This window comes from Nanorana parkeri, unplaced genomic scaffold (genome assembly GCF_000935625.1).
Source record: "Nanorana parkeri isolate BGI_ZX_2015 unplaced genomic scaffold, ASM93562v1 scaffold34, whole genome shotgun sequence".
NCBI lineage: Eukaryota > Metazoa > Chordata > Amphibia > Anura > Dicroglossidae > Nanorana > Nanorana parkeri.
Window position 1 is genome coordinate 364,169 of NW_017306302.1, and position 11,294 is coordinate 375,462.

The window sequence follows — 11,294 nt, forward strand, 5'->3', positions numbered from 1 at the left end:
CTCCCTTGTTATCTCTCGTCTTGACTATTGCAACTCCCTCCTCATTGGCCCTCCACTACACAGGCGATCCCCCCCTTCAGTCTATCATGAATGCAGCTGCTAGACTCATCCCCCTAACCAACCGCTCAGTGTCTGCAACCCCCCTCTGCCGATCCCTCCACTGGCTTCCAATAGCCCAAAGGATAAAATTCAAAATATTAACAATCAGTTACAAAGCCATCCACAACTCTGCATCCGGCTATATCTCAAACCTGGTCTCAAAGTATCTTCCTAACTGTCGGCTCCGCTCATCCTAAGACCTCCTGCTTTCCAGCTCCCTTGTCATCTCCTCCCATGCTCGCCTCCAGGACTTCTCTAGAGTCTCTCCCATCCTCTGGAATTCTTTACCCCAACCTGTCCGTCGCCCACCTTGACTGCCTTTAGGCGATCCTTAAAGACTCATCTCTTCAGGGAAGCCTATCCCACCTCAACCTAACCGCTCAACCATCACGTTCTCAAACAATTCATCCCCACACAGCTCCCTCCTCATGTATCACTTCCCCCTCCCTTTTAGATTGTAAGCCCTCAGGGGCAGGGCCCTCCTTACCATCTTGTCTTGAATTGTATTGTGATTGTAATGTCTGCCCTATATTGTAAAGCGCTGTGCAAACTGTTGGCGCTATATAAATCCTGTATAATAATAATAGAGTTCATGTAGGTAGGCTTTGTAGAGGGAGGTAACTAGAGTTAATGTAGGACATTTAGCCTTATAGGATGAGGTAACAAGGGTTACAGAAAGTCATAAACATGTTTTCAGACCTTGGCTTAAAGTGACATTAAACCCTCAGATTTTTTAACATAAACCAATACTGTAATGTGCGCCATACTGTAATCCATGGTAGTTGCCCTTCTCTTTGCTGCTCTTCCTTTTAAATCCTCATGTCTTCTCATGCTTGGGGAGAACTTCCCTTTTCAGCTGAGTGCCTCTTCCTGTAGTGCTGGCTCAGGTTTCAAACGTACACACAGACACCATGTAGCCATTTCAGAGACAAGGCAGTCTGCTGCAAAACAGAAGTTCTGCCCAGCATGAGAACAGATACAGATTTAAAAGGAAGAGCAGCAAAGAGAAGGGAAACAACCATGGATTACAGTAAGGCACACATTACAGTATTGTTTTATGTTAAAAAAATCTGAGGGTTTAATGTCACTTTAAGGAACAATAGGTCCAATGCCAAGGTAGCTGTCCTCTAACCTTGATGTGAGGGAGTCCTATCGAGACAATCTAATACAAATATGATTATTATCTAATTATTGGAGATCATTCAAGGTAACACATATGGTTCTATTGTTCAAATCCCTATAAAAAGGTCCTGTAAATCCATATTATGTAAACATGCCTGAATTGCTGTTTGTTCCCAGCTAGCCGAATACATCTACTTCTTGAAGTTCTGCCTGGTGTCAATCCTCTGTTTATACACCTTCACAGCATAATACCAACATTCACATTGAGCAGATAGAGGTTACACCATCCAACATGGCATGCCTACTGTACAGTATCTTTATGTCCTACAGAAGGATGGTAAAGCACCATGTGCATGGACGCATGAGGCCATGGAACATAAATTGTCGGCATATTTCCTTGCCTGGGATACCCAGCTACCGCATATAGCCTCCCATTAATGGCTGTAGGCCGTGTGCATGTGCCGGTTTACGCAAGAAGCAGTGTAAACCCCGCGTACAGCCGCCTATAGCCATTCATTACTATGGGCAGCTGTGCATCATAGACACAGACATACGTCCACAATTTACATTATACAGCCTCATGTGCCTGTGCGAATGACCTGAGCACTGCTTGTCATAACACAAGTATGTTGATAACGCAGCCCTGCTATGCGGTATACATATATTGGAAACCTTAAGGGTCAGTCATAATGAAATTATAGCTACGGCCACAACCACACTTTCCTAGCAAAACGTGATCACCCTACATTATTATACAATTATAGTATACTGTATACAGACATAGGAGAATGATTTATTAAAAGTGATATAGATGTAAAGTAAACCTGCCACAAGCCTGGGCACTTCAAATTGAGCTTATGATGAAAAAATGTCAAGGTAGCGGTTACCTCCAGTGAAAACCACATGTCAGATTATCCTGAAACATAGGCAACTGAAGTTATATGCAAGCCTTGACCATCACAATCAAGAACCAATAGAAAGGCTTGAGAGGTGGGAGGGGATGGGGTTGTAAGGGGCCCGGGCCCACTAGGCTGCCCAGACCCCTTATATGAGTATTGGCCTACCCCACTGATGGCAGCCCTGCCCGTTTCCCCTCAGTCTGGCCCCTGAGTCCTCAGTTTGGCTCCTGTGCCCACCCCCCTGTGTGTCCCGCATGGGGTCCTGGAGCTCCGGTCACTTTTCACTCTGCTAGTGATTCTTCTCCCCCCTTTCAGCGCACCTTCTTCTGGACTCCGTGTTCTGTGATCTTTCACAGGATTGTGCGTGTCCTGCACAGTCCTCCCAGCTCCGTCTGAGGTCAGCTTGAAAATGGGGCGGGGCCGCTCTGTGCTCTCTGATGAATGGAGCTGTCAGAGTCGGTTTTCTATCAAAGTCTCCAATGGCCCGAACATAATCTGGCTGAGCAGCACCCTATGGTTGCCCCTGTCTGCCTGCATCTTGTGTCCGGTTTTCAGCTGACTTGAAAACCAGGCACAAGATTTCAAACCCGTACTGTCTGGGTGAATCCCGGAGAGGTGGCAACCCTACCTGGCGCACTTGTTGCAAAGGCACCCTGTGCAGCCGCTCAGCTTGAACACCCCAAAGGCCGGCCCTGAGTGTTTTTCTCCTGGGATCCCCTCTGCCTGTATGGGCAGAGGCAGCGGAGATCCGAGGAGAAAGACAGCGCTGAAGCGGGAGGGGGGGGGAGGGGCAGGCGGAGGAGGGATCGCTGTCATGCCGGATGGTCGATCGGTGAGGACGAGAGAAGCTGCAGGCTGTGCCACCCCGAGGACGAGCTGTGTCGGCTGCCTGGCACCCTTGTTGTCATGGTGCCCTGTGCGGCCGCACAGCTGGAACACCCCAAAGGCCGGCCCTGATGGGGGCAACCTAGGATTTTAAAGGAAAAACTGAGATTTTTACATGAATTTAGCTTCCTGTGTCTCTGGGTCTACTCATAAAATAGACATGTGGTTTTCACTGAAGGTAACTTCTGCTTATGCAATTTATTCACCAAATGCTCAGTATGAATTTCTTAGGTTGAAAATTGCAAATCTGAAGACTGTGGACAGCCTCCACCACCCTCTGAAAAGAGATCCATTGTGGGTCAGGTGATGGAGCAGCCACCTCCTGAATGCAGATATTTCATATTGAGTTTGGCAGGTGGTGCCGCTTGTCAAATGTAACCATTTTAGTGAATAGGACCCACCCCAACTGCATGGGTACGTGGTTCCGAGGTAGTCCCAATCATTCAATGGTTGCTTTTCACAAGCAGCATCATATGCTGTATATTTTTTGCCACACAGCCACAGCAATGTATACACACTTTTGTTCCCCATGGTCCCCGTGTGTGTGTTACACAGTACCCACTGCTCCAAGCTCACTCCCGTGATGGACTACAATCTCACGTTTAGTTCACTCATTTGTACTGAGATTGTAGTTCATCACGGGAGTAAGCTTGAAGCGATGGCTACTTTACAACACAAACAGGGGCCAAGGGGAGCAAAAGTAGCCACCCTCCAGAAGGAAGGACAATGTCAGCACCAATTCAGAGATGATTTGAGGATCTACAGCCGAGTGATACAGAAATAAGATACATTTTTGTTAATAGTTAAGGGACTTGAATGTATTTTTAACATTTAACTCCTGAGTTTAGTGTCACTTTAAATCACAAGATATTTCCTTGCTGAAGTTCTTCTATATTACTTTTCAGGGTATGGAGATTGTGCAGACCATGAACAGTGACCCTGGACTGGCTGTTGGTACGTCAGTGTAATCCTCTCCCGATCAGAGACCACTTATTGTGCCTGAGTCTACATTCACTTTTGAGTGTCGGCATCTTTGATCTTTTTCACACTTTTTTGTGCATGTTTGTAAGATATATTGTCATATGACAGTTTTTCTACAACAATACAGACTAATGATTTCAGGACAGTGGTGGAGCACCAGAGCCAGGTCCCAGCTGCAACCGCTGAAACCGCTGCAACCCTGGTAGTTCTCGTGAAAATGCCAAGTATCAGCACTTGTATCAGCACTGGTATCTGAACATCCCTGGCATCAACTATATTATTCTCATCATTCCCCCTCCCCTTCTCTATCACTTACTGATATCTGTGTCCCCCTCCATACTGTCAGTGTTCTAAACACTGAGCATCAAATGGGGCTTTTAAGGTCTCTATTGACATAGCCAAACATACTGTAAATTTACAAGAATTGATGCAATTGATGCTGAAGTCTATGGGACAATTATCCATTATTGGTTATTCTATCAAATTCCCTGCTTTTAAAGTGGTGTTTGGAGATTTTATACATCGACAATCCAATTGAAGATTTTCATTATATCAATCATGTCTTTGATGTAATCTCTATGGGGTGCATGGTTTTATCAGTGATTATTTTTTAACATATTTTGATGAAATAAAATGTTTTTTATAAAAACCACTTCTTGTAAATATATATATGGCTATGTCAATAGGCACCTTAAAAGCCCCATTCAATTTCTAGTCCTTTTAACATGAACTAACGTAGGAAAGAGCTGTGGAGCATCGGCCTGCTGGGAGCTGTAGTCCTACGAGGCAATGTTGGCACCTTGGCGGTTACCGGGCCCTCTTCCTCCTACCCGGGTCCTGAGGTTTTTAGTTACGCCTGTACCTTTGGTGTTGGTATTTTATTTTATATCCTGCACGGGAAAATCAACAACTGGAATCTGATTGGTTGCAGCTTCTTTTTTTACTTCCTCCAGACAGGGAAGAGTTTCAAGGAGATCAAATGTATGTAAAGGTATTAATACCTGTACATGGGATCTTTATATATGTATTCTTATATTTCACAATTATATATTAATGATATGTATTTTTATATTTCACAATTGTTCTGTATTTGTCGTTTAAAAATGAACCTGTCATGCTGGAAATATGGGAGCAGCCATAGCCAACTTCATTTTAAAAAAGCTACAAGTTAGCTGAGTCCTCTGACATTACTTCTTAGTAGGCCCGATGTACTTTTTAAAATTAGGTGACGTATACCTGTGCAAATATCTGCTCATATAAAAATGGCTTTCCCTTCACATGATGTGCATAGAGCTTAAAATGTATTTTATTGGTTTGGGTTGGAATGTGGAAGGGTTTAATCTCTGCCAGGTTTTCATTGTCACATGTGTCCCTGTTGGGAAGATTTCACCTCACTTCCTTTATTAGTGACCAAATGGGAAGTAAGACTTCCCCAATGGCCACACAAAAAGCAATAAAAACCTGACAGAAACTCTCCGCCTCTGCTCTATGTAAAAATATGTATTGTGACTGTCTGTGACGTTAAGGTCATGTCCTGTGTTGGTGACTTGGTGACCACACAGAAAAAAAAAGGAAAATTGCACTGATGGGTACGATTCTAACTAAATTTGACTGGAGTTGGGCTCTAAATTTCCCAAGTACATGTGCACATATGAGATAGGGACCTCACACTATAAGCTCCTTAAGGGTGGGGACTGATATGAAAAGAATAGCATATAAAGCACTGTGTAAATTGATGGCGCTTCACTGACTTCACTGACTGTATATTTGTTTTGGGTTAGTAAAGCACTGAAGCCAGAGGATAATGATAAGAGCCTTGGAATCTATGAGGTACAAAACAAGCTAATAGTCGAGCTTTCCATATTTCTTACATGTCAGGTTCATTTTAAGGGAAATAAATGTATATATGGCAGTTGGTGGGGTTCCTCTTTGGGTCCACTAAGGTCCTCCCCTCCTTTTTCCTGAAGTGACACTTTTCTATACATATACGTGATTGTAGGAACTCTTCTTAAGTGTAAATTTGTCATTATGTTTTCAGTTTACCATCAGTATAAAAGGTTCTGGTCTTTAGCTCTTCACTTGTGTCTCCCCAGGTTATACGGCCTTTAATGGTGTGGACTTTGAAGGCACATTCCATGTGAACACTGTGACGGATGATGATTATGCTGGTTTTATCTTTGGCTATCAAGACAGTTCAAGTTTCTATGTGGTTATGTGGAAACAGACTGAGCAGACATACTGGCAGGCCACTCCATTCAGAGCTGTGGCAGAACCCGGAATTCAACTCAAGGTACTCCTTGTACTGCTTTCACTCTACTACCATCAACTCAGAAAGACTTGGATTGGTACTCTCTACGTGTAGACAGCCCAAGATGCCCCCTAAGGTTTTTTTTGGCTGGTCAGTTTTTTTTCTGTGCCCCTCTCTTATTAAGTTTTACCTTACTTACTTTACTTTGACTCTAAGGCTATGCTGCACCAATGCCCATCCCTCGTTCAATGAGCGTGTTCTTACTGGCCACTAAGGCAGTCTCATTGGACAGTGGAATGGGAGATGGAAGAGTCTCACTTTCACTGTCTTTATGGTTAAAGGACCACCATACCTCTACTACAATAGTCCTTTATTAAACTACTAGTGTAGCCCGCCTGATAAATTATTTACCCCCGCACAGCCTTTGTAATGAAAACAGGCCAGGTTCTCTTCTTACTATTCATGTGCGCACCATCCTTTCCAAAGCATAAGCCATACTCTGCTTAAAGGTTGGAGGCTGCCATAAGGAGGAATGAATGGGGCCACAACTTGAATTGAGCAGTGGAGCGGCACCTGTTAGGACTTAGACTCAGGTTCCATTGACACTGTAATGTTGCAATAACGCACATGTTAAGTGGTGCCATTCATTCTGAATGGCACCCAATGCACCTTCTGAACGCAGGTACATTGCTGTGCTGCCGAAAATGCTGTATGCACCTTTTTTGGTGTGTTTTGAACTTGTTAACGCAATGCGTGTTCACTAACAGTGTCAACACATCCTTAAAGTCATGCACCACACTAGACTTTTTTTTCTCTTGTAAGCATAAAATTTAGCTAAGTTACTATCAAACAATAAATAATACTTAACCTACCAACCGTATTAATACACTAAGGCGCCTATTTATACACAATTTGCAGAGCCATTCACCCTGCAATCCTCTGTGAACAATTGCTCTGGAATAGCTTCTGAAAATACCGCATTATGACCACTAGATGGAGCTGAGAAACATTGGAAATAAATACTTATTTATTCCCTATGCTCCTCAGCTCATCTAGTGGCCATAAAGTGACATTTTCTGAATAATACATTGGAACTGAAAAGAAAATATACTAAACACATTCATTTTTGCCTCCATTCACACAGATTGATAGATAGCAGAGGCTTCCAGTGGGAAAGGCTCTGCGAATTGTTTATAAATAGACCCTGAAGTATTTTTACATTAATACCATAAATTATATTGCATTAGTGGGTCAAGCTAAATATATCTCAGACTGTATGTTCCAACAAAGTGGGTTTCAACTCTCATTTTTCAGTACAGGTTAAAAAATGAAGGCACAATGGTGACTGGTTGCAGACAAACATAAAGCTCTTCTTTTTGAAATACGAATATGTGCGTATTATTCAGCAAAGAAGACCCCTGCAGTCAGAGCCATCATCTTTATTTAATTAGCTCCTGTATATTTCTCTGGCAGTGACTCCAGCGGCTGTGAAGGATGAGTGAAGTCAGTCCAAAGTCGTGACTCACACTCCTGGAAAGTCTCTATGACTAATACAGCGGTGAGATCACCTTCTATCAAGGAGCAGCAGGGCTCTTGCCCATTATGACATCTTCCCAGCTACAGGGTTTCACAGCCGAGCTGCATCTGCAGTATGCGATACGTGATATGTCCCTAACATCCGACTTCCATCTTCATACTGTTTTTCCCCGAAAATAAGACACTGTCTTATATTTTTTTGGGCTCAAAAAAACACACTAGGTTTTATTTTCGGGGTAGGTCTTATTTTTTTTTTTTTAAATATATACCGTGTTTCCCCGAGAATAAGGCACTGTCTTATATTTTTCTTTGGCTCAAAAAAACACACAATGTCTTATTTTCAGGGTAGGTCTTATTTTTTTTTTAACCAGTTGACATCCGCGGTGTTAAACCCCCTTCCCATCCAGGCCATTATGCGGACGGCAAGAGGTTAATGTACAACAATCCACACTTATTCATGTACAACAGTCTACATGTATTCATGTACACAAAGTTGGTGATCAGAGCAATCAGGGGTGCCGTACCTTTCTAAGAGCAATTTGGTAACCAATCGCTGGCCAGAATGAGTGAAGCGCGCTTTCACTATCGATTCCTCACAGGCCGCCTGTGACAGGAGCCGGCGCTATAGAGGGGGCATCGGCTTATGCAGCTCTTCTCCCTCCGGTGCCACCTCGCTTCCTCTAGCGCTGGCTTTGTTGGCACCGCTGATTCTCTCCCGCGACTTTTCAAGTTCCCCCTTATGCCACCACTAGCCCTGGGAATGGTCACAACTAGGTCTTATTTTCAGGGTAGGTCTTATATTTAAGCAATTCCCAAAAATAGTACTAGGCAGGGCCGCCGTCAGGGGGGGTACGGCCGATATCCATGTAAGGGGCCCGACCGGGAACCTTACATGAGTATCGGCCAACAGTGAAGTGCGAGGACCGCAGAGGCTCTTACAGCGTCTGCCGCAGCGTACAGTAAACTTATGTATATAAGGCAGATGAACACATATCTAATGAAATCTGTCATGAGAATAGTGGATAAGGCAGTGCAAGAACGAACTAGTACTAACAGCAGTAACACAACCAGCTAGATTACAGTTTTCTGTAGACAGATGACTGAAAGATGATGGCATGGTTTCTAATGACTCAATGCCCTGGTATTTCACAATTTCTATAAGCCCAGGAGAGCCTAGAAGGACATTAGACACCCACTAAGAGGTTGCAGAGAGGGATATTGTCAGGTGCAGAGGGATTTATCAGTCTGCTGCTCTTATTATGTCCAATGAGAGATGTGTTATGTCTTCCAATTCAGGCTGTCAAATCAAAGACCGGACCTGGAGAGCATCTACGTAACTCACTATGGCACACAGGAAACACCAATGACCAAGTACGACTGCTGTGGAAAGACCCTAGAAATGTTGGATGGAAGGACAAGGTCTCCTATCGTTGGTTCCTACAGCACAGACCTCAAATTGGATATATTAGGTCAGCCTGTAATACTTTAACCTACACTATAACTTTCCTGTAAACTCTAATGACATAGCTGTTAAAAGAACTGTGTCACCCATGCGCAAACGCCTGTGTGATGGAACTCTGATGGAAGCAACTGTTCTATTTCCAAAGTGCCACGTACTAGTTCTGTGGCAGGTTCTGTGAAAGGTTTTAGCTGCACTGCTCCAGAACTATAGTGCAGTGCCCCAGTTGTCGAAGTACATATATACATAATATTAGATTGTGTTCTCTAACTGGCCCAGGCGTATTTCGTGTGTACACTTGTTCTGTTTACAGATTTGGAGTCAGTGGGCACCATGCTGTGTCTGTGCCCACCTCCAACATAGACAGCTGCATCCTGCTGAGGAGAACTGACTATAGCTTTGACGATTCCAGCTGTTGCACATTGACATATTTTCCACTACTTCCAGGGCAAGGTTCTTTGAAGGCAGTGATCTGGTTGCTGATTCAGGGGTGATTGTGGACACCACTATGCGTGGAGGAAGACTTGGCGTGTTCTGCTTCTCACAGGAAAACATTATCTGGTCCAACTTGAAGTACCGCTGTAATGGTAAGTGATCCATATTCTAAGAAAACTGTGAGGCAGCGGATCCAAAAAGCAAGGCCTCTTATAGCCAAAGGTTGTCATATTTTATTTCATGGCGCTATAGGTTTGGAATCTCCCTCCTTAAAGGACCTCAGATGATCACTGCCCATTCAGTTGCTGAATGTATATTTTTAGTTTCTATAGTTATTTAACCACATCAAAGACCAATCACCTTTGTTCCTGCCTTCCTGGAGCTTAAAGTGACACTAAGCTGAGGAGTTAAATCTTAAAAATACATTCAAGTACCTTAAATATTAACAGGAATGTATCTTATTTGTGTATCACTCGGCTGTAGATCCTCAAATCATCGCTGAATTGGTGCCGACACTGTCCTTCCTTCTGGAGGGTGGCTACTTTTGTTCCCCATGTTCCCTGTGTGTGTTATAAAGTAGCCACCGCTCCAAGCTCGCTCCTGTGATGGACTGCAATCTCACCTTTAGTTTACTAACGCATTGTGATTATAGTCCATCACGAGAGCGGTGGCTACTTTACAACAGACAAAAGTAGCCACCCTCCACCCTGTCAGCACCAATTCAGAGATGATTTGAGTTCAGATTTCAATAAAAAATTTTCTTGACACATTTCGTAACTTTCTTCCTTTTAAGGACTCACACACCAGTGTATTTCAGAGCAAATACAGCCATATTTTCATACAGTGTAAAATACGTCTTTATTGGTGGCGCCCAGGAACAGCAGCTGCTAAGGTTTTCTGTCCATAGCAGCGTATGGACAGAAAACATACTCGAGTGTATGCCTGTGAACATCGGTACTGGCATTTGCATGCGCACAGGAGCAATACGGAAGTGCATAAGTATCACATTTGGGAACTTACCCCATTTGGTTGAGACGGCGGTACCGGTGTTCTATGGGCATACATGTGCATGAGCTCATAGCAGAAGATAAACATTTTTGTGGCTCATAAATAAGCTGTTTCTTTTCATTTCCAGACACCATCCCGGAGGACTTTCAAGCTTTCCAAGCTCAGCAGTTTACATTTTAAAATAACTTAGAACCAGAGAAGGAGTTTATTTTTTGTTTTGATGTAATCTCGGTTTTATTTGTTAATAAAGTCACAGAATCTGATGTAACAAAGTTTTTTTATACCTACTGTACATGAATGTATGTGAAATATGACAGATACAATAAAGAAACGTTTAAACTTCATAAAAACCGTTGGCATTTTTATACTTTTGTGTTTATAATTTAAAGTGAAACTATTTTATGAAGATCATCTGATATACTAATCTTGTCAAAATGATCAATACAGCCAGAGTTATAGGCTACTGAAACTATATGTAAACCTCCAATTTTCTTGTCGAGTTTGCCCTTCCTCTTCCAGCCTTCCAAGACCTATTGCCTTATTTTATATATCACGTTTGGTCTGAACATGGACTTTTAAAAAAAGTAGAACATCTAATCTTTGGATCAAGCGGGGAAGGGTT

The 11,294-nt window shown here is 43.1% G+C and overlaps 1 protein-coding gene across 1 annotated transcript in view; it reads left to right on the forward strand.

Annotated features, from left to right (window-relative positions):
- The window catches only part of THBS4 (thrombospondin 4), a 50,050-nt gene extending 39,036 nt beyond the window's left edge, over positions 1–11,014 (forward strand). The window contains exons 18-22 of the mRNA XM_018569128.1: positions 3,911–3,959; positions 6,080–6,276; positions 9,067–9,239; positions 9,677–9,816; positions 10,800–11,014. Coding sequence (XP_018424630.1) covers positions 3,911–3,959; positions 6,080–6,276; positions 9,067–9,239; positions 9,677–9,816; positions 10,800–10,852 — 612 coding nt within the window. The 3' untranslated portion in view covers positions 10,853–11,014. The remainder of the gene's footprint in view (positions 1–3,910; positions 3,960–6,079; positions 6,277–9,066; positions 9,240–9,676; positions 9,817–10,799) is intronic.
- Positions 11,015–11,294: the final 280 nt, after the last annotated feature.